Raw genomic sequence first — 24,895 nt, forward strand, 5'->3', positions numbered from 1 at the left:
TTAAACGTTCAAAATGTTGAGAGCCTCGAGAGGAATCATTTAGACTCGTACCCAGTCGCTTCTCTTACTCGCGCTGTGGTGGATGGGAAGGATTCATATTCTTCCCCTTCCTGTGTTCCATTGCGAGTACAAGGAATAAAGAAATTAAACTAGGCGAGGTCAAAGGCGGATCCAGGGGGGGTGGGGGGGCAAAGGGGGGCTGAAGCCCCCCCTTCAGCAGAAAAAAACGATGCTTTTTTATATTGTTTTCCGTTGTGTTGACGGAAGAAACTCAATTAGCCACCCCCCCCCCCCCCCCCCCTAGAATTTTGGCTGGATCCGCCCTTGGAGGTACGATTGGGTAAGAGTCTGAGGTAATTCTGATTCACGAGAAATTCGCACAATCAACACCCCACCCACCCCTCCTCCCCCATCATAATGTTGCCCCAGGTTTTATTTGGTATCGTTTGAGGAAGTGTAGAAATGAGTTATTCAAGTTAATGGGAAGCCATTTCAATCGTTACAGCATGTCTCACTTCATTAAGTCAGTAGCGCGAGTTACTTATATATTTCCACACCTGAGAACAATTCCTTTCTTTTCTTCTTTCCATTTTATTAAAAACTTAATTAATGAGAATGGAATTCTTTAAACATCAATTAACAGCGTTTCCTAGTTTTATCTTGTGTTCACGACAGTTTGCCTCGGTGAGGTCGACGTTTAGGGCCTCTAACGATGTTCTTAAGGTGGGAAAGGTTTCTTGTACAGATGGATAGGATGAGATTGGTTTGGATGGCCTGTGACAGAATGTAAGAAGAAAACGATGAAAATTATGACTTATTCAGTTGGTTATTACATACTTATATGTTACTTTATAAAGTTGTTTGTAATAGTTTAAAGATTATAATGTACACCACTAAACCACACTAAATACCTATATAGTTATATTTTTATATGTTTTATCAGATCTTTTTGTAAAGCGCCGTTGAACCATGGGGATATTTGCGCTATATGAATCATAATTTATTATTATTATTATTATTATTATTATCATTATTATTATATTACTAGGTGGCTACTAGATTGCTTCGAATATCATTCAGTATTTTGTTTAAAACTTTTAAAAAATGAAGACTGCTATTGAGCAATACAATACAACGTATCCAAACCACGAAAGAAAACTACAGAAAATTACATTATATGTACACCGTAGCCCAGCTATGCTACGCCACACCTTACTATGTAACACAACACAACATCATAACATACCATCCCACCAAGGCAAATCATATCATCAGCATTTAACACAACACAATCACAACATACCATCACGTCCTTCGCAACAGCCCACGTCACATCACACAGTACCATACACCATGTAATACAACACAATACAAGATAACACAATACAAGATAACACAATACAAGATAACACAACACTATCAACAAGGCTAGACCCAGACCGCACAACACATACCACACCGCGCAACACCCCTCCAGACCTCACGGCACCAAATTAAAAAACTACAAACATATCCTCTTACTTCTTTACTAAGGCTAGACCAGACAAGACAAGATCACACAATACATACCACATCGCGTAAAACCATACCACACCACACACCACACACCACGCACCACACACCACACACCACACACCACACACCACACACCACACACCACACACCACACACCACACACCACGCCACATCACATCACACCACTTCACACAAACATAAAAATAAGGATATTTCCTTGTAAGACTTACTTCTTCAAGGCTAGCCATCCTCTGACTTGTTTTGTAAACACTTCAGCGGTCCCTCCTATTATCGCTTCAAGATCCACTTCCTAGCAAACGAGGAAGAAAATGCTGTTATGATTCTGACAATCCGGAAACAAAATATCAGGAAAATGTCAGAATTCAAACAATACAAAAGTGATTGCGGAAACTAAGGATAAGATGGAAAATCCTTGAAGCAACTTTAGAATAACGGGAAATTTTAATTAACAAAGTTATGGAAAATTCATAATTAATTTTTTGAAAATCTTCTTCGTAATAGACCTCTTCGGCTTGGGGTAATGTTTTCCCATTTCAGACCACGTGTCATTCCCTTGAGAATAAGATTCTTTGTTTGAGCTGTATCCTTATTCATGTGTCTTCTCATGTGCAACCGAGCGCAAACCTTAAACAAAGAAATGATACCCTAGGGAATGACATGTGAACTGAAATGGGAAAACATTACGTCAGAGCCAAAGAGGTCTATTACTTGGTGATCCTTGCAAAAAAGGCACATAAAAATTGTCTCTAAATTTAAATTTGTAAACGGCACTAGTCATATACGTGTACTGTAATAAATGCAGCGTGCCGGCGCTAACTTGAATTTAAAACCGACTGAGGAAAACTTAAGAAACAAACAAGCAAATAAATAAATAAACAACAACAAATAAACAAAAGGCCAAGTGTTAGATAACTCTCATGGTTAATTGTGTCCCCCTCCTTAAATAAAGTTTATTGTATTGTATTGTATAAACAGGCAGGACAGACAGACAGACAGACAGACAGACAAAACAGACAGACAGACACAAAGAATATGGATGGTTTCTTGTAAGGTAGACTGTATAAAGCCTGGTTTTTACTAGCGACGGGAGCAGAAGCAGAAGTACAAACGGAAATAAAAGAAAGGCTCGTGTTATGCCAGAATTTCCAATTCTGATTGGCTAATATAAACAACTGGACCATGCTTCTACATGTGGGCGACAGAGGCATAAAAATCGGAGGAACGGAAGCAGAAGCGGAAGCATAAGAAAAGGTAAAACTTTACTTGTTTCTGCTTCTGCTTTCGTTGATTTTAAGCTTCTTCTTTCGTCTTCGTTTTTGATTTTCTAAAGTCAAAACTAATTGGTTTTACCACTTCATGTGGACGGAAAGTCTAACAGGTTTTGCAACCTACTTGAAAAGATTACTGATTTTTGGACAACTTGTCTGATTCATCTCAAGGTTAACACGAGTGGCGGGTTGGGAGATTTGAAGGCATATTTTCCAAGAAGCGAGCATTGCACTAACCTTTCCCTTAGGTATCTTTCCCGTGGCTTCTCTACCTGCGGCTAAAAATAGTCCTAACGCTACTGTATATGCCACCGCACTGAAAGACAAAAACACCAAAATTCAGTAGAGATTAAAACCTCGTGAAAAATAAATCACGTGTAAATAGCTTGAATGGGATACCACAGATAAACAGAAGAAAAAACATGTGGTGTATGATATTTTCTTGGCAGTGCACCAATGACGAGCAGAAAAATCGTTTTACTGCCCGGCTGGACTTTAACAACACGCAAGCTGATCAATAGACCCCTTGCATGTGACGTCTAAGGAGATCAATTGGGAGGACAAAAACAAAAGAATTTCAATCTCCGGAGAATCGGAAACCTATTGTTTTCCTTTCCAAATTGAGCTACATTCTGAAGAAGTGCCGCAAGGGGTCAATGGTACAAGGAAGATCTTCGAGTAGGGATTTAAAACAAAAGTTTTTTCGATTCTTAATCTGCTAACTCCACACCTTCCAAAATATCACAAAACGAAACATGTCTTGGTTTTTTATTTTGAAAATACATTGAACGAATGTGGAAGGAAGCTGTGTGTTCGCTATCGAACTTGTCAACCGACACTGTCTATTTACAGGGACCAACTTGGAATGATTTACAAGAGAATTTAACAGCAAAAGAAGATGGCGCTACGTTGGTTAATATGATAAAAACTATCTTTTGTTAAATTTTATCAACACAGCAGATATGAACACCAACAATTGTTACCAGACCACGTAGCAAAAATAATCCCCACAGGGGACCCACTAGGGGAGAAGGTAGTCATTGTTGCCCCGAGGGATTCCCGTAGAGAGATTAAACATCAGCATGAATGGCGTGTAAAATAACAAACGAACAAACAAGGTTAATAAAAATTGAAACTGGAACATTGTTTATGTCCAATAGATTTACAGCAACAAGGATATGTGCGGCGTGTATTTAGGTCCCGTCCACACGTATCCAGAAATTTTTGTATCCGCAAATTATTTTTTGCGGATACGAAAATGTTCGCGTCCACACGCAGCGTATTCGAATCGTTTTCACCGTCCACATGTATCCGTTTTCGTAAACTTTGCGGATACGGACACAAAAATTTGCGGACACGTGTGGACGCAACCCGTATCCGCAAAAAAAAATTTGCGGATACAAAAATTTCCGGATACGTGTGGACGGGGCCTTAGAAACAAATTATGAATAATGTATTCACTGAAATCGCAAAATTATGACTATGATTTTATAGAAAGCACTTGATATTAAGTTTTTACATTTTAGACCATTTGTCATTCACTTGACAACAAGTCGTTATCTTCTCATAAGACTTAATAATATGTACATTGGCTTTGATTTCATTTTAACAAAGAAACATATTCCAAAGGGATGTGAAGTTGAAAAGCGCTGTGTCCTAAATAAAATTGTAGAAATTTGGAGGACAAAACAATCAATTTCAAATTTCATGAGAGTAAAGGCGCGGACACCCGGTGCAACATTGCGCGCAACATTGCAGGCAATGTTGCTGAAGTAGGATAGTTTTCTACTTCAGCAGCGTTGCGTGCAACAAATTGCGTCGTGTGTCATGGCTCGCAACATAAATTGCATGCAACATTGCGCGCAATGTTGCACCGTGTGTCCGTAGCTTAAAATTCTGTTGTGTTGTCCTCTACGTTAAACTGAAATTCCCCGAAGTGCGAACTTTTTAGCGGGATTAGCAACAATAATACATGATTTTTTATGAGTTTTTGAAATAGTTTGTTTAAGTTAATATTTTTCAGGGATATCATTGCTGACATGATTGACAAATAAATTAAGACAGGGATTTTTTCGGATTTACCTTGAACCTCTTGACAAAGGCATTAAATTGAAGAAATAGTACGCCAAGGATAAGATATTCTGGCCTAAAGCGTCTAAGTCCTGTGAAAAACAAAACGACAAACATGAAGAATTTTCGATATTTGGCATAGCTTTTTCGATTCCGAAATGCCTTGACTGGAAAAAGAAAGAAATTTCAATGAAAAAAGTTTGAAAGAACTTTAATACAAAGACATTTTTAAATGGAAAAAACTGAAAGTACAAAAACTGAAAAAAATACAAGTATAAAAACATAGAAAAATAAGTATCAAAATATATGGAAAAAAGCAAATTAAAATAAATTAATGATACCACTACAAAAACAGAACATACAAGTACAAACAAACAAAAAAACAAAAATAAATAAATAAATAGAAATAGAAATAAAAAAACACAAGTACAAAAACTGAAAAAATACAAGTACAAAAACAAAAAATACTAGTACAAAAACAGAAAAACAAATACCGTATTTACTCGTTTAGACGCTGCCCCCGAATAGAAGCCGCCCTCAAATAAACGCCGCACCTGGGACTAAAAATGATAATCGACGTCGCCGAATAGACGCCGCATCTGCGGTGGCGTTAATTTGAGGAAATAATAATTTATGATAAATGATAAACAAAAAGTATATTTCAAGTTTAAACCAGCAACGGAAATTTATTTTCTTTTAGAACAACATTTTAAAGTTCAAAGTGACTGTACTATTTTGCTCTTGCGTTAAGTTCCCTTTCAAATTCTTATTGAATGAAGTAATTTTTGGATTAACGCCGCCCACGAACAAACGCCGCCCCCAAATAAACTTTGCGCATGGACTACGAGACTAAAACGAGTAAATACGGAAAAAGTAAAATTCTACAAAACGTTTTAAAAATTCTTTTAATAATAGATTGATTTTTAATTATAATTTAGCTATTTAGTGTCGTTTTTATAATACTAAGTTTATTTATTTTTATATCATATTTATTAATACTGTATTATGTATTTGTAAATTTGATGTGTATTTCATCAAATGTAATAAAGACTTTATTATTATTATTATTATTATTATTATTATTATTATTATTATTATTATTAAAAGTAAAACAACAAATTAACCTTTAAATTACCCTTCAAGTACAAAAACAAATAAAAATACAAGTACAAAAATGAATATAAATGTAATTACAAAAACAAATATAAAATGCAATTACAAAAACAAATATAAATGCAATTACAAAAACAAATATAAATGCAATTACAATAACAAATATAAATGCAATTACAAAAACAAATATAAAATGCAATTACAAAAACAAATATAAATGCAATTACAAAAACAAATATAAATGCAATTACAAAAACAAATATAAATGCAATTACAAAAACAAATATAAATGCAATTACAAAAACAAATATAAATGCAATTACAAAAACAAATATAAATGCAATTACAAAAACAAATATAAATGCAATTATAAAAACAAATATAAATGCAATTACAAAAACAAATATAAATGCAATTACAAAAACAAAAACAAATACAAGAAAGAAAAAAACAAATAAAATGTAATTACAAAAACAAAAACAAATAAAAATGCAATTCCAAAAAAATAAAGTGCAAGTACAAAAAGAAATAAAAAATAAAAGAGCAAGCGCAAAAACAAATAAGACAAATATACAAATACACTTTCCTCCACAATCACTAAGAAATCTGTCACTTTATTCATTCTCTCAATTAAACATAATTCCCTGACGCTATCCACCTTTTGGATTAAAAACATATCGCTTGAACTATCAACCCTTGATGCACTTGGACGTATTGATGCAGATTGTTAATGGGGCTTAAAGGCGAGATTGGAATAAAAGCTCAAGGATAATGTCAAAATTTCGAATAATTAATTGAACTTACTAATGGATATCATTATTTACAGCTATATATTCCAAAATGCGTTTTTGTGTCAATCTACTGAATATTGGGTCGAGTCATCGCGGTGAATCATCTTTGAGGCCCCGTCCATACGTATCCTGATATTTTATAAAACAGACTAGTCCATATATAGCGTTTTCGAATCGTTCTCGCCAGTCCACACGTATCCGTTTTCATTTCGCAAAGTTGCGTTTTCAATTAGTGCATTTACGGATACCGTGTAAACCGGGAAGGTCAATCTACAATAAAAAATTTCTGTTTTCAAAATTATCTTGATGCGTGTGGACGGGGCCTTAGAAGCCAAAACCTGCACAAACTAACAAATTTGACCAGCAAATGCATCCATTTTTGTATATCAACACAAATTATGCCTTATCATTGCTCTACTAATCTCACTAACGAGCAAAGGCGAATACTATTATTTAGTATGCAGAAACTGGACAGTGTATGCTGCAAATAGATCAAAAAGTTGAAAAAATTGATAATCGAGATAATCTAATCAGAATGTACGATAAAAACCATTAATAAAGGATTATAACTAATGGGGAAGGCTGTTATTGTGTGTAACACTTTTCGGGAAATCCGTTTTTTCCGGCCCGCTAGTATCAACTTTAAGCAAACGCCTTTAATAAGCACTTTATCTAAAAGGGGTTAAGGAAATTCGTTACATTATTATAAACATGAGGTGGCTTAGGAGACAACTCAGTTTAACAGAAGACTGGAACGCCAAATTAGAAGCATAAGTTGTTACGTTTCAAAAATAAAAGAAAGGAGAGGCAAGGAAAAGCATGTAAATATGTACGCAGAAAGCACTGAGAAGGATTAGCGAAAGTTTTCCACTTTTATGCTTCAATCGCCTCCCCCATATTCAGGGCTTAATATAAGATGGTATTAAGTCACAAACTCGTAAAGCTGATACTAATTTGTTTTTGTTGTGGTCAGTTTGCCAGGTGTATTAAAATTATTTGATATTATATTCAAGTGTTTTTGTGCAAGGATAGTTATTAAAGATTTGAATTGTTTCTTCATAGCAAAATTTTTCTCGAAAAAAAAATCCGAGCTCTTCAGGCAGTGAAACACTTTTGGCTTAGTCGCTCTAACCAACTGAGCTTCTGGAACTCATGTGGTGCGCGAGTGATGTTGTTTTCTTATTCGTCTTTCTACACGATTGTTTTTGTGAGTTGATTTGCTTTCCTTCGCTCTAGCCGCGGTTTTAGTTCTCGAGCTAAATTAATTTTTGGAACTTCACGGCAGTAGATCTTAATTATTCATTCCTGATTTTGTTTGCTTTTTATTAGAAGAAAAATACAAGCGAATATTCGGAAGCCCTGTTATTTATTTTCACATAAACATTTAACATGTTCACCCTACTTCCTTCGCTTCCCAAGCAACACACGCAAACTGAAAAAGAGAGGGAAACCATTTGACTTCCGGTAAAAGAACAACGCGCCTACCGGCGTGCGGGGATACACAGGGAGCCCATTTTAGAAAAAATTGAAAATAAACAAAAAATTTAAAAAAACTTTATACAGTCAATGTCATTAACGTTGTCCACCGAAAAAAGGCATTTACACATTTACACATTTAGACTAAAAGAAATATCACGTGTTTCATTATGTATTCTTTGCCTTGCGTACGTCAGCCTGAACCGTTTAAATGTAAAATTCAGCTCGTGAATCGAAAATCCAGAATGCCCCGACCATTTAGTGAGGATTTAAGATGGATAATGGTATTTCAGCGTTTGTTTTATGCCAGAACGTTCGAGGAAATATGTGATATTTCTTTTAGTCTAAATGCGTAAATGTGTAAATGTGTAAATGTCTTTTTTCGGTTGACAACGTTAATGACATTAATGACTGTATATAAAATTCTATCTAACAATTCATTAGTAATTAATACTGGGGAGATAATGTCATTTCTTGTCAGAAACAAGCTGTTTACCTTGTTTGAAGGTTTTCTTGCTTCGTTTAAAATCTGACTCCAAATAAAGTCTAGCTCGGAGTGGTAAGATGACGTACGACTTGGTGTAGTAGCCGTATCCATGGAGAACATTAGATTCTGACCACTAGATATTAATAAAACATGACTATTAATATATCAATATTGAATTATTAGTTATTAATGAAAATATTATTAATATATCATTTATAAATTAGCTGTATCCATGGAAAACATAGGAATTTGAACATTAGATATAGATAAAATATCAATAATAAATTAATAGAGTTTAGTTCAGAGTGGTAAGATGATGTATGACTCTAGGCATATCCATGGAAAACGTTAGATTCTGACCACTATATATCAATAAAACTATTATCAATATACACCTAATTGAAAAAACGTTGTCGGGTTCAAAAAAAGGTTATATCATCAAAGCTAATACAAAAGGGGAGTATGTGAAGACAAACAATTATCATGCTAATTTTATGCATATTGCAGTTTTCCCTTCCTGTGCACATTTTATGCATCATGGCTTTTAGCATGTTGTTAAATCTAGGTCGACCGAATTTTCTCTACTGTGCATTTTTACATGTCTATATGCAAATATAATACACATTTCGGAGTACCCAAAATCCTTTTCGGTCTTAGCTTCGATGATATGACCTTCTCGAAACCGACTACGTTTTTTCAATTAGGTGTATGTCTCGATAGACTGATTCTATAAGTCGTAGTTTTCGCTCCTTTGTGGGTTGTGCCCGCTCAACCATGTGTGTTAGCGATATCCAGAAGCGACAAAAGAGTGAAAACACCGACTTATGGAATCAGTCTCATGTCTCTAATATTATCAAGTACTCTTAACAAACCTTCCTTCAGACAACATCAGGATAATCCCATCCAGATTACTTTTCCCTCCAGTCTTCAAACTACCCACGTGAGTAGATAGCATGAGCCCTGGCTGAGGGTTACTGGGATTCTGGAGCTATTGAAACATGAAGATGAATCTAATTAATAAAACGTTAATATCAAAAGCATTGTAAGGGGTCGTTGTAAGAGAGCTGCTATTCCCCCCCCCCCCCCCCCCTTCCTTACTCACGAATACAAAAACACACTTTTAAAGTCGTTCCGCCGCAGTAGGTACAGACCTTTAAAACGTTAATTAAGTCATCACACGTTTTTGATTTTTCGATTCTTCTTTTAAACTCCTTTGTACTGAATTCATCCATTCTGAAAGAAAGAAATGTTATAGACTCGATCAAAGAGTAAACTAAGAGACTATAAGAGCCCAGTCAATCAGAATAAGACCATACCACGTTACGTCACGTCACGTCGCGAACGTCATCGCAACCCTTTAGTGGTACGAGAAGTCACAGCGGCCATGTTGTTGTACCAAAACAATACATTTTCTATCCTCCGGGAATCGAACTCTATTGTTTGGTACACCAATATGCCTGCCTTGTCACGTGAGTGAAAACGCTCTATAATACTTTATTCAATTTTTCGTTATCCCTTTAAAGAATTAGCCATTCGGAAATTGAGGAGGAAAATGGGTTGATTTGCCTTATTTGTTTTAGTGGATGTATTTCCAAGATGGCGTCTATTTTCTCTCATAAAACAGCCCCAAAATGCACTGCAATGCCAACTCGACCCAGTTTTTTCTCAACCTCGGAATAGCTAATTATGCAATTTCTACAAGTTATACAACTCATCTTATGATGTCAAAAGCGTGACCTTTTTGCGTTTGTTTTCTTAATAAATTATAAAATTTAGGCAAAATTTGAAACAAATTAAACACTTACTTGTAAAAATGCAGAAGCATTGTCTTCGTAAATTGAAATATTTTATCAAAATATTCTGCGTATCGGATATTTTTCATTTGCCCTCTGTAAAACCAGAAAAGGTTAACTTAATTTTCTCCGAGGTTAGATAGAATTATGTCACATTTCTCCATGCCACAGAGGGGAGAGGCAGGGGATAACATAACTCATTAATAGTCTCCTTCACAGTTTTCTGCGCCATCTTGAAAGGCAGCCGTGCCATTGCCATAAGCTTGCAATGATAGAGACCTTTTTTAAACACCTTGAACATGTCTCTATCATTGTAAGCTCACCGTTCGTCTCGCTTCGATGCAAAGGCACGGCTACCTTTCAAGATGGCGCAGGGAACTGTGAAGGGGACTATTTTTGGTAACTTTTAATATGGCTGCCCCCTACCCCTCCCAACATTTCTGGTTCCTCGCCATGCCCCTGCTTCATGCAATCCCTTTAGCTGACATCTTGTATTCTTAAATTCTTTATCATTTTGTATGTATAAATAAGGACGTTCATGGACAAAACACCGCCATCGTCAGATTAAAACAAAATTGCATGAAAGTACAGCAGTATCATAAAAGAAAAATAAAAAGTGGGGGTCACCGACTTTGTTTTTTAAAAAGCTTGAAAAAGCTTGCGGTAAGAGTTTAAGTGTTTTGAAAAGTGTTTAAGAAAAATGCTTTTAAACCTTGCAGTTTGTTTGAAAACAAAGTATGTTGATGGCTGTTTGTGTGGACATGTTTTAATTTCACTGGGAAATTGCTGCTACAGTGATTGGTTCTTTATTAAACGAGTTTTAACCACGCATTCTTTGAGGTCTTCCATCTGAGTGATGGAGCGCACAAGTAAAATTGGATGCAAAAGTTCACAGATGCAGTGAATAGATCGTTTTCGAATTAGTCAAATACCGCTGTGTTCCTTGATCACATACTCATTTGTACAGGGTAAGCCTCGATGGGAGCTTCAACAATACAAACACTTTGAAATTCCAAAGAACTTCACTGGAACACATGAATATTCAAAGAAATCGAGCCACCTAGCCACAATATTTTTCCATTTCAAATCACGTGTAATTCTCTAATAAGATTCGTTGTTTGATACAATTCCGTGTTCATGCGCACCCACTAAACAAAAAAATGATACGCTAGGGAATGACGTGTGGTCTGTAATGGGAAAACAGTGTATCAGATCTATTGCTGGATTATACTCCAGTTTGAAGTTCTCTGTTGCTCACCTCGATTTTATGTAGAACATTTACGTGTTCCACTGAAGGTCCGTGGAATTTTAAAGTGTTTGTATTTTTTGAGTTGTGCATCCTTTACTTTACTTTTGGCATTTGTGAACATTTAGACACTCGAAAAAGGTCTATTGCTGGAGTATTGCTGGATCAATGCGCCACTTACTTGACGAGGGTCATGTGGACGTTGAACCCTGCTTTAACACTCTTGCCAGGCATTTTGTCCAACCACAGTACAGGCTGATCTGGATCAACGAATCTAATGATATGAAGATGAGATCGGTTAGGGAAAGGAAAGTAAAAGAAAGGTAAGGAAATAAAATGAATTATAAAGGAAAAGAAAAACGTTAAAAGAAGGGGAAGGAAAGGAAAGGAAAGGAAAGGAAAGGAAAGGAAAGGAAAGGAAAGGAAAGGAAAGGAAAGGAAAGGAAAGGAAAGGAAAGGAAAGGAAAAGGAAAAGGAATGTCACCAAACGAAAGAAAAAGGAAAAACGAAAGAAAATTAAAGCAAAGGAAAGGAGAAAAAAGAAAAACAAATGAAAGGAAAAATAGAAAAGGAAAAGTGAGGAAAGAAAAAAGGAAACAAAAGCGAGACCCCACCTCACTCCCTTCACTCACCTTCGCCACTTGACAGCCAAATCAAACAGTTCTCTCCACGTCAATCTGTTTTTATTGTCTTTAGATGACCGTATTGACTTCCAGTGTTTATGGGCTACCTGTGCTACATCCAACATGCCTAAGCCCATAGCCCTGAGGTGACGCGTATTGGGCATAAATCCTTCTGTGTTGTACTGTATTAGGGAACCCAAGGTTGACGACTTACACACCAGTATCTTGAATGATACAGAAAATCATCAGGCGACAATTAACAATCACTGTTAACAGTGCGTAAACATTTTATCCCATCTATCAAACCCCATCTCTCCTCAACCACCGGTGCGCACATATTCCTTTTCTCCTTGCATTACAGGTATTCGCTGTCCATTCAACCCCTTAAAAATTATATTTTACAACTATCACTGCGCGTAAGCGGCTCTTCCGCGAGGTTCCCTCCACACTCACACTCACTACCACCACATTTATTTATTTACAACGTCACACAAAACTCAACTCACATGTTGATGATCAGGGAACAACAAAACAATCAAACTTAATTCACATTCAATGCAGTCGAGGACCGAAACCGCGACCTCAGGCAACACAGTGGTGAGAGAGTTAGCGTGGTAGCAGAACATGGGTGACAGCAACCCAAACTATCCCCCCCCTTCACCACTCTCCACTCAACCCTGGGTGTTGAAGTTTACTCTACGATCTACGTAATAATAATATTTTTTCTCCGCGTAGCCGCGCATTTAAACACTTCGGTCAGGAAGAGGTTACGCGGGGGTAAACCAAAGGTCTGTTTGCTGTGTGAGTCCAAGCCTCTGAAAAACTCATGGTACGGCCTAGTCCCGCCGTGATCATGACAGCACTGTATTCGAGAATTTTCACTGGCCAAAAAGTGGAGACAATAGAGACCTTTAGCGTCAGGTTTACCGCTTACCGCTAGGCACCAGGCCCAGAAACACCCCCGCAAACACGGAGAGACACTCAGCATCAGTGAAATTCAATATGGCTGCACTTCCAGCAACAACTTCAATATAACGCCTTGCTTAATGTCGAACGTTTGACGGAAAACGCCTGTCGTCGAACGGCATTTTGAGGTTTGCCGTCCCTAGTAAGATCGCCCTCCTAAAGGTCTCTAATATCTAAACAAACGTACCTGTGCATCGGGTGTTAGGTCTCCAAATGATACATCTTCCACTTCCCTAGAAGAAAATCATAAGTGTAACGGTAAGGAAGGTAAAATAGGCCACGTTTGAGATATTCAAATTCTAGCATAATACCGAGATACTCCGAAAGTAATGTTCAAAATTGCATTCAATTTCAAAAGGTTCAGTATAGATATAGTGTAGAATCGATTATACTATTGCTGAGTAGTGAACTGACAAGCTTTTTTACCAGTTTTTTCTTATTGCCGAAAGGTAGGAACGTCGTATGTTGTACATTATTTATTCCTACCAATAAATATATTTGGTGATCCACGTGTTTGTACCATACATGAAGTACCATACGACTATAGCTCAAAGTCTGAATTTTTAGATATCGAACGTGGCATCAAAGTCTGATTCAAGATGAGGGGGATGATAAAGATGGACGTACGATGACGTCATTTGTTTTCTTTTGGTGTTTCGAATTCCAGATGAAGATGATCATCAATGGAGCGTTTTCACCCATGTACCAAACAATGGAAACTTTCTGCACAGTTTTTGCATAAAAATAGAGTTCAATAGAACTCCTCGGTTCCATTTCAGACCACGTGTCATTCTCTTGAGAGTAATATTCTTTGTTTTTTGTCGTATCCATATTCATGTGTTTTCTTATGTGCAACCGAGCGCAAACCTTAAACAAAGAAATGATACTCAAGGGAATGACATGTGGTCTGAAATGGGAAAACATTACGCCAGAGCCGAGGAGGTCTATTCCCGATAGAAAATGTATTGTTTTGGTACACCAACATGACTGCTGTGACGTCACGTGAAAACTCTCTATATCAATAACAGCCTAGAGTAGTTACGTACCTTATATTCGGCTGTATGCCTGGTTGTTCAGTGTAATTCTGTCAATAACAAAATAGCTAAATCACTATATTTTCACTTTCAAGTATTGAGAAAAACCGTCTAACTTCCTCTTTTTTGTCATTTTTTCTTTTCCTTTCTTTTCTTTCTTTTTCTTTATTTATTTTTCAATTTCCATTCCCTATTTTGCTTCAATTCCATTTTTTCATTTCCTTCCTTCTCTTTCCCTTTTTCATTTTCCCCATTCCTGACTTGAATCAACCCTCGAGGTCGTTTCAGGGTTCCTTATTTTTTAGGGTTTTTTTTGAGTTCAGAGCTCGTGCTGAGGTATCCACTTAAAATTCAAGGACTATTCAAGGAGTATACAAGGACCCAAAAATGAATTTTCAAGAACTATGTTTAGCTAACTATGCCAAGGTTTTACACAGTGGTTGCACATGGGCGACTTTCAGATTTTCCAATCTTTCTGACTAGATCTATTTCAGAACCATGCAAGTAAAGATCAAAGCAAAAATTCAAGGAGTTTTCAAGGAGTTTAAGGAGTAGCACGAACCCTGATTATTACTTCTCTTAAGGCCTTGCTCCGACTTACATTTAAGTTAAGTGGGAGGCTTTTAACCCAGTGGTCTCTCAGACGTCCGTCTAAATCTACATCGGGTGAATATTCAGTCAAGGGAGTGTCCAGATAGGAATGCAAATAGCGGGAGTATTCTAAAGAGAGACAAGAGACTCATTAACGTATTAAGCATTATCGGGTCTCCTCGAGCATCATGCTTGGCCATGGCTTGCCTGTTCTTCATGCACGCTAAGATTTCGCTAGCAGACTGTAGCCCAGTATCACGCTTAAGCTGATCTAAAAAAGTAAGCTTTTGGCGTCCACGAGAAGCTCAATCTTGCCGGACTTATTAAGTATAGCATACAAAAAATATGGATATCAAAAGTCAATGTGAAGTAAGGGAAAAATAATTTCCCCCCCCCCCCCCCCCCCACCCCCCTTCTAATGAGCCCCCAGTCCAAAAGCACTGGAAAAAGAGTTAACTCCTAGGGGGCTAATAGAGTAAATATATTAGGTAGAGGGTTCACCTCTAAGGTACTGAGCTTTGACAGTTATTCCATTCGATAGATATGCAGGTTCATCAACAATAATCTAAAACCAAAACAAAAAATCCAAATTAGGGCCCTGACGATGATAATATCAAGTGTAGGACTCAAAATTGAGATCTCGAAATTCTCGCAACTTGCGTCACACATTCGACAGCGAAAAAAATGAAGCAGAGGGAAAATTTCAAAACGTTGAAACTCAGAGATAAAGAATAACAATAGTATTTGTTTGTTCGGCAATAGACACTTTTACCTTGCGCGTAATCTTCTCTCATTTCAGACCACATGTCGTTCCCTAGAGTATCATCTCTTTGTTTCAAAAACCGTTATAATCACAACCGTCAGTACAGCTGTGGCGCAGCTCAACGGGGTCGAACTGCAAGCAATGTGAAAGCGCCTGTGGGAACTGCTATACAGTCGACGCATGACCCCGGAGCTGTGCTCTTACCACTAAGTTTGATTTAGTCAGGGTTGGTTTGAGAGGAGGGAGGAAAAACCCTCGGAGTCAGACAGAGAACCAACCAACTCAGTTCACATGGGGCGACTGAATCAAACCTCGGACCGCAGATGAAGAGGCAGGCGTTTTACTACCATAGTTGTCCGACTCTTCACAGTTGTGAGTGAGAAGACATGAATATATGAATAAAGCCCAAACAAATGCCCTTATTCCTAAGAGAATGACAAATGGTCTGAAATGGCTGCGCTTAGATAAAGAGGTCTATGAAATGAATGAAATACCTTCGTTGTTGCTTTGACAGCCTCGTAGAAGTTTCCAATAGCCGCGTAACACAATCCTTCCATGTAGACACAAGCTGCATTGTATGGGTCTAGTTCTAGACAAGACTAATGATATAACGATATGTGAAATAAATAAATGACATTCGCAGATCCAGCTTTCAAACGAACACATGACACACCGGGGAATTTTTGGAGCATTTCAAAGGGAAAATGGCGGACGCACACTAAAAATGTGGAGGGTTGACATAAATGAACCATTCTAATTTCCTAAAGCAGTTTATGTCCACTTAAACTCTTATACCCTACTCACACCAGACCTTTAGTAAACATATTTAAAAGTTATAAAGTTTTTAAACTTTAAAACTAGTGGCCATTTACACTAAGCGCACGGCTAATTAAGTAATATATCAAAAACGATTGCGAGAGCGTTTCACTAGGGTTTGCAAACACGAGAAAACATTTGAAAGCACGAGGCTGTAGGCCGATGATGGGGAGGGCTGGGCAAAAAGTTGCCAGAGAATTGGAGTCCTTTTGAGACCCAATAATTAATATGTAGATTAAGGAATATTTTCAGCGCCGGTGATGAACATATTACAAACACTAACTAGTGGTTTTCAACTCGTGTTTCATTGGGTTTCAAAATATCCATCCTTTTAATCTCAACAGTGTGCTCACATTGGTCGTTCCAGCCTTGTTTAACTAAACTAACAAGGGGAAGTAGTTTTAATCCCGTTAAAGATGGCGGTCAAACAACAAACCAAACAAGGTTAATTGGTGTGAACGGGGTAAAGGCCTCTTTTTCAAGGAGCGTTGGATACGAGCAGACTTCCCCTTCCTTCTCTCCTCTCTTTAAGCGAAGAAGGAGGGCGCGTACTATTTCCCCTCTCCGCTTGTACTAAAGGAAAATATACATGTACTATGCTTGCAGGCACCGATGTTATCAGAACTACAGACACCAACCTGGAAATCTTTAGCTGCCTTTTTGGGTTTCCCATTCATGTAGTGGAGAACACCACTTAACTGGAATGTCTGGCAAAATGAACAGAAAAATTTTCAAGAAAATAAAAGATAGTTAGGAAATCCTTTTTTTTTTTTCAATGAATAGACCATTCTCGAGTTCCAAATTACCACTGTGTTCCTTGATTACAGACTCATTTACTCAGGGTGAGCCTCGTATCAGTGTCTAAATATTCACAAATACTAATGGTAAAGTAAAGAATGCACAACTTTAACCGATACAAACATTTTGAAATTTCAAGGACCTTCACTGGAACACATGAATATTCTGCACAAAATGGAGGATAACCCTGAGCAACAGAGAACTCTAAACTGAAACCAGAAATGAAAAGAGTACCTCGAGAAGGAGCAAAGAAAATAGAGACAAATGGGAGAAGAAAATAGAAGAAATGGGAGAAAATTAAACGATCAAACAGTGAAATAAAGAAAGCAATAATTATATCGAATTTAATGAAATGAGATGTAAACATTATTGTCTCCCTACCGGTGCACTATCGGGTTCAAGAGCCAAAGCGGCTTTAAAATGTTCTAATGCTGTCCTTGCATCACCTAGTTCTCTATAGGCGCTACCAAGACTACGGTGTCCTTCAGCATGGTTGGTTTGTGTCTTCAGGATCTTCTTGTACCATGTGATGGCTTGCTGCAATGATAAACGAATAGAATGGAATAGAATGGAATAGAATAGCTAAGAATAAAATAGAATAGAAAAGGAATAAAATGGAATGGAATGGAATAGAGTAGAATAGAAATAGAATGGAATAGAATAGAATGGAATAAGAATAGAATGGATTTAGGGAATGGAATAAGGGGGAATAGGAATAGAATGAAATGAAATGGTATACAATTGAATGGAAAAGGCAGAGGAATAAAATCAAATGGAATGAAATAGAATAGGAGAAAAATAAAATGAAATAGAATGGCATGACATGGAGAATGAATACAATGGAATAGATTGAAATAAGAATAGCACAGAACAAAAAATAGTGGCAGAGAACAAAACTAAAATAATATAAAACAGAATAGAATAGAAGGGAATAAGAATAGGATAAAGTAAAATAGAATAAAGGGAATTGCTACATGTTTTTCATGCCCCATGATGAAGACCTGCTCTGTGTATGCTGCACTATATATAAAATGCAAATGTGCCACTAAATAATTATCAATATACAATTAATTATTTTCTATTATGTCCATTTTCCACCCAATTATTTTTTTGTTTGTTTATTGTTATATCGTATAGTTTTTTAATAATTATATTTTTCAAGTTTCATAAATTCTACTTTTTGCTTTTGAGGGCCATAAGTTAGATAACTGAGATGTTAACTACACTGTATGTTACCCTCATTAAATAAAGATTTAAATAAATAATTAAAAATAAAAATAAAATAAAAATATTATTTACCTTGATCATACCCCTGTGGTAAAAGGATAGTCCTAAGTAAAGCATGGCAGTAGGTTCGTTAGATTTTTTCTCAAGAGATTTTTCGAACATCTTTGACGCTCCTTCATAATCCTATCAATAGAAAAAAGACAAATGAATGAAGGACTTTTCTGTCTCTTCCTGTACATTTATAGAATTTTTGCTGACTCATTACTTCTAGCAAAACATGAAGATGGCTAAAATGATAGTGATGAGGACAATAATGTCGATGATAATTTTCATAACAGTAAAGATGATTAGCAATAGTAGTGGTAGAAATGATTGTGTATCTTAATGATGGTAATGATAATTGATAATGGTGATGATAATGATAATGATGATGATGGTATCATAGGATGATAATGGTGATCGATGATGATGGTGATGGTGATCGATGATGATGGTGATAATGATGATATTATGATGATAATGATGGTGATGATGATTATGATGCTGATGGTGATGATGATGATGACAACAATGGTTGCAGTGGTGGTGATGATAGACCTAATTCATCTTGGTGCAATATTTACCCATTTCAGACCATGTGCCATTCCCTAACAGAATAAGATTCTTTGTTTGAGTTGTATATATCCATATGCATGTGTCTTCTCAAACAGCACCATTAAACAAAGAAATAATTCTCTTGGAAATGACACATGGTCTTATAAAATGTGATTAAAAACATTGTACCAAGATGAGATGGTCTAATGAAAAGAATGGAGTAATGGCCAAAACCTATTAAGTACTGTATTCACCTCTGTCATAAAGAGCAAAGTTCCTTTCATCAAATATAATTCTGCTGATGGCTGCAGATCCAATGCAACTGTGATGTCGGCAAGGGCTTCAGGGATACGTCCTAATGGAGAATATACCTAAAACAACAGTTTTTTATTGAGCTGTCAGCATCTTTATCACATGACTATACATTCTGTGTATTTTTTATCTCTCAATTTAATCAAATTACTACTAACAATTTAATGAGAATATGAAAGGAGTAATTTTTATTATTATTATTTTATTTATTTAACCAATATGTTCTCATTGTTAGCTCCAAGAGCCATAACGCCTCATCTAGGGAGATCACAATATTATGATAATAATCATTATTATGTATTTATAAAATAGCTGTTATAAATCTCACATTCTGATTTGTTGGGAGGGTGTGCTTTATGAGAGCACACAGCATGCGCGCCCACTTTCTCCTTTTTCTTTTGCATCCAAAATAACGGTTATTGTAATGTGTATTATATAGAAGAAATAAAAAACTTGTTTGCTCGTGCTGTGTGAAGCACTATGGGATTGGCAGAACACTCAAGAAGTGTTGAGAAGCATTCTGCTATTGTCCTAACATTTCTCTCGTGTTCTGCAAGCTTTACTTATATAACTCAACACAGCACATGGCACGTTTTCTACCCGGGGGGAGGGGGGTACTCCCCTATATTTGCTTGCCATAGAGGGTATGGTTTTCAGCGATTTTACTCTGGAACAGGTTATATAAAATCATGCTCGCTCTGGGACAGGGTATATGAAATCACGCTCTCTCCTCTCTGGAACAGGGTATCTATTTTCACAATACAGGCACTGGGTATGGTTTTCAGTGATCTTACTCTGGAACAGGATCTTTCAGCAATTTTACTCTGGAACAGGGTCAGGGTTCAGAGGGCTCAGCGGCACATCCCTACCCTAAACGGGCAAGAGTACCCTCCCCCTCCCCCCCTGGGGTTTTCTATGTCTTCAATAAATGCACAGCCTTGGAAATTCAAATCCTCCTGCATACATGTGAGAGGTACTGTGTGCATATTTGTGCTGAAACAACACAAAATTCCCTCCTCAGATCCTTCCTGACTCTTGAAAATACCAGTCTCCCCTAACGGGGAGGTATGAAAATTTTAAACTGAAAATAAAGAGTCAGTTATTCATTTGAAAATAGGAACATTTCTCACCTCTGCTCTTCGTATCCAGCCTTCAGGATTTTTTGGCTGATGTGTTATTACTGCTGAAAAGTCTCTGATTGCAGCTTCAGCATTCTTGTGATCCTTTGGGAATAAAAATAAAATTGAAAAAATTGGGGATTAACAGTGATTCTAATGAATTCCAGTTGAAATTTAGTTGTTGGTTTTTGTAGAGGGAGGAAAATGGGAGAACCTGGAGAAAAACCCTCAAGCACAGGAGAGAACCAACAAACAACTCTACTCGCATACGATCAACACAAAGCCCAGGAACCAAACCTGGTTTACATTGGTAAGAGGCAGGGGCTCTCAATTTGATGCAACCTATGCTTTATTTAAAAGATCAAGTCCATCAGAATGGAGTATATGTACAGGAGAGTACCAACAAAAGACTCTACTCGCATATAATCAACACTAAGCCCAGGAAGTAGGAAGCAGGGGCTCTCAATTTGATGCCACCTGTGCTTTATTTAAAAGTAATGATAAAATGGTAAATTACACACCGTGAAAAGCTCACACTAGTTTTTAGCTAATTATCTCTTCTTTATTTAAAAGATCAAGTCAGCCAGAATGGAGTATGTATGATTTAGTCTCGGCAATCGACTTATGTGTATCTCTGGATCAGATCTATATCTGATACAGCATGTCCTTTCTTTTTGATAACAGGGGGATAATGGTCAAAATTGGGTATTATTTGAAAAAGCTTGCAAGATATACATATAAGATTTTGACTTTTAATTAATTAAAACACCACTAACATACCCGGGGGGGGGGGGGGTACTCCCCTAATTTTGCTATACGGGTATGTGCCTCCCTATAGGGTATGGTTTTTCGGCTTTTGGGTCTGGGGTAGGGTATCATTTTTTGACATTTTGTCTGGGATAGGGTGTCATTTTAGTCTGGGATGGGGTTAACGATTTGGTCGTTTTTGTCTGGCTAATAGGCTACGCTTTCTGCCGGCACAAAAACATTAAAAATGTTAGTAAATATTAATTGCAATCGATTGTAAAACCATCTTTTCTGTCTTTTAGTCTGGGGTAGGGTATGTAAAATCAAAATTTTAGGTCTTGGATAGGGTCAGGGTTTTGAGGTCCTGACGGCACACTCCTACCCAAGTTGGGGTGGTAGTACCCCTCCCCCCCCCCCCCCCCCCCCCGGACTGACATATGAATTATTGGACATCCCTTAGTCAAACTATTTTCATGTTTTTTTGACTGCTAAATAGAGTGTTAGATAAAGCAATTTTTTAAGCCTACATGTACAATACCTCAGAGCAATGTTTTGCCGCTGCCATGATTATCAAAAAATAACATAAAAACAATGCTCTTGTTGATTTTTGGGGTTGGAATGCTGTTTTTCTGCAGCTTGATTCCACACTGTCCTAGAGAGCCCTCTCTCACAAAGTACAAATTTTGACTGAGTATAATTAATATCCATTTATCATGACAAACAATGTACCTGAATTCCCTTCCTTACATGAGCTGTCCCTCTACCAAAATATGCACTTGCTGAACCAGGATGCTCCTATGGTAAAATGTGGTAAATAATTTTAACCTCTCTACAGATTGGATCATTGAGCATACAGAGGGAAGAAGAGACGGATAAAATATGAGTAGATAACATTGCTAATCCAGCAGGATCGATGCTCCTATAAAATTGTAGAACCATCGAAATAGAAATAGAAACACATCTAGAAGAGATGGATGGACAGACAGAGAATGGAAGGAAAGGAGAAATGAATGATTGAATAAAGATTTAAGCAGGTAATGCACATGCTGATCAAGAATGCTCCTATCATACCATAAAAATGGAAAATAAAAATGTATTGATCAGATTGAAAAAGTCAGAATGTATAGATGGGACAGGCAGACTGTAGAGGGAGGGAGGAATGAATGAATGATAAATAAAATGGCTTACAGCAATATGGGCAGCCATATATGTCGATGGGTGAGTGATTGAACTAAATAAGAAGTAGGTGGGTAGGTAAATAAATTTTAAAATTACTCTAGTTAGATGTTTAGATATCAGATTAATTGATAAGCAACTCTACACTGTATAAATAAAATAGGACAGAACAATGAATGGGAATGAGACAGATGAATTGGACGATGTAAAAAATGGATCTTTCTTTTCATTTGATTGTACAAAATAGAAATTATACCTTGATAACCTTTGTGAAGTGCTCAACAGTACCATTAAGATCACCTGAGTTCATCAACACCATTCCATAAGCTGCCAATTTCAAAAACAGTAATGTCAGCTGGCTGGTGGGTTGATAAAATTAACTTGACAGACAGCAGAGAAAGCTAAAAAGTCTCAAACATATAAGGCTATTTGGAAAATGTTACATGTAACAATAGTTATTCAAATTGGTCACCATATTTTGATTTGGTAAAGAAATCTATTTATTTATCTGTAATCAGATATAAATTACTAACCAACTTTCTCATCTAGTTCATTGTTGCCTGTAGAAAAAAGTTTCTTTGCTGGTTCATGGGTTATGACAAGTTGAAGTCCCTACAACAAGTAAGAAAGAAAAACATTTATAAAGAGAGCAAACAATAAAAGTATCCATGAAACAGTCTGAGTTTTCATTAAAGTTTGAAATAATAGAAATGGAACATGAACTGCCGGAGATTATTATTACTATCATAACTTATAAGCCACAATATAGCAGTATAGTCTGTACATATTAATTATACTCTGATTGCATGTTTTACAATGAAAAAAATGGACTGCCAGTGTGGTGCTTTAAGGTGCTTAAAATGTTTCCTTTGCTTCCTCCCTCTCTCCCTTTCTAGCTCCCTCCCTCCCTCCCTCCCTCCCTCTCTCCCTCCTCCCTCGCTTCCTTCCAAAAAGAATCAAAGAAAATTTAAAATAAAATAAAATACAAGACAAACCTTAACGAGGTGACTATGAATGACAAAGTGATCTTCACTGCCTTGATTAAAATGCACATTAGACGAGCAACCATCACTTGCTGCAGTTGAACAAAAATAATAAAATAATATTCATAACTATTTAAGACTTCTTTCATAAATGATTTTTTTAAATTCTGGCAACTAGAGTAACTGTAGACACTGTAGTTGCACGCTTCATGCTGAAATTAGGTTTTTCAAGGCCATCAATCAAAAATAATCAGTCAATGTGTACCTTTTATACTTTTGGCTGGTGGCAGTAAAAAAAAAATTTACAACAAATCCCTGGTTGATAGTAATGGGTACCATGTTAATGCAAACCTGAATGAAAGACTTGAAGATATTTTTTCATTCATATATTCAACTATTTCATAAATTATGAATCTCAATTACTTAGTGCTTCATTTGAAATAATAATTTAAAAAAATAATAACTCATGGATGATCTATAATAAATCAAATAATTGCAAATAAAAGAATTTTGTATGCAGCTCCTTATGAGTCCACATGTGAATTATACGTTTGGACACGTTAGCTTTTTCTTTCTGCTTGGATTCTCTACTGTTGCACCTGAACTACTCGCATGTGGATTAGAAATAATCAAAAGCGACTTTGATTATTCTAGATATACATGTATGTATCCTTAATCGTATTTTAAAAACACTCGAATTCAATTCAATTTCAGTTTATTTACACTATTTTTTTCAAAGATCAGGATAAAAGGTTAGTGGGGGGAAAACAGATCTACAAAAAGTAAGGTTGGTGAATAAGAACCCCCATTGATCCATTGATCATAAGTTCGTATTGATAGTATTTCACTATGCTCAAGAAAAATTCAGTTTTAATAAACTCTAATGCTACCAGTATTTAAGCTTCATACTAAATAAACATCTCAAGGGAGATATAAAAAGACTTTTTCTCTTGGTACCTTTTTTGTCCTGTTCATTTGAGTGCAGCCCCATTGGAGTAGCGTTTAGTAAACCACAGGTGGAAGAGTCGTCACTGCCGAGATTTATGTGAACTACTTGTGAGGTCTTGAGGCAGAGATATTTGGAGTCATGACTGGAGGTGAATGGTTGAGCGCTGAGGAGATTAATGAGGGATAATGAAGGTAGAAACCACCAAAAGAACGCCATGTTTACGTGTAGTACTGGACCAGTTGTTGACTTTGATCATAGTTAATAACTATGCTTTGATGGAAGACACCATTACACAGGAAGCCCGAAGAAAGACCAGTAATACTGCGACTCGCTGGAAGGACGAACGAACGACAAAAAAACGACGAACAAACGAACGGTGAAGGAACATACGAAGTAACAAACGAACATAAAACATACA

At 36.7% G+C, this 24,895-nt stretch overlaps 1 protein-coding gene across 1 annotated transcript; it reads right to left on the reverse strand.

Annotated features, from left to right (window-relative positions):
• Positions 1-571: 571 nt before the first annotated feature.
• On the reverse strand, positions 572-24,693 carry LOC116288108 (tetratricopeptide repeat protein 13). The gene is made up of 25 exons (XM_089036444.1): positions 24,486-24,693; positions 23,541-23,620; positions 23,079-23,157; positions 22,802-22,872; positions 22,099-22,164; positions 20,635-20,727; positions 19,447-19,563; positions 18,671-18,781; positions 17,753-17,908; positions 17,212-17,280; positions 16,252-16,356; positions 15,496-15,559; positions 15,005-15,123; positions 14,416-14,453; positions 13,557-13,602; positions 12,413-12,627; positions 11,962-12,054; positions 10,547-10,630; positions 9,893-9,974; positions 9,614-9,729; positions 8,751-8,874; positions 4,887-4,966; positions 3,042-3,120; positions 1,746-1,825; positions 572-774 (listed from the first exon to the last, which is right to left on the reverse strand). Exons 1-25 carry the CDS (start codon positions 24,691-24,693, stop codon positions 633-635), a joined length of 2,517 nt encoding a protein of 838 aa, XP_088892570.1. The 3' UTR covers positions 572-632.
• Between the last annotated feature and the right edge of the window lie 202 nt (positions 24,694-24,895).

The sequence above is a fragment of the Actinia tenebrosa genome, unplaced genomic scaffold (genome assembly GCF_029948245.1).
Source record: "Actinia tenebrosa isolate PJP-AT-01 unplaced genomic scaffold, QUT_ActTen_1.0 PGA_scaffold4__44_contigs__length_22323623, whole genome shotgun sequence".
In the NCBI taxonomy this organism is placed as follows: domain Eukaryota; kingdom Metazoa; phylum Cnidaria; class Anthozoa; order Actiniaria; family Actiniidae; genus Actinia; species Actinia tenebrosa.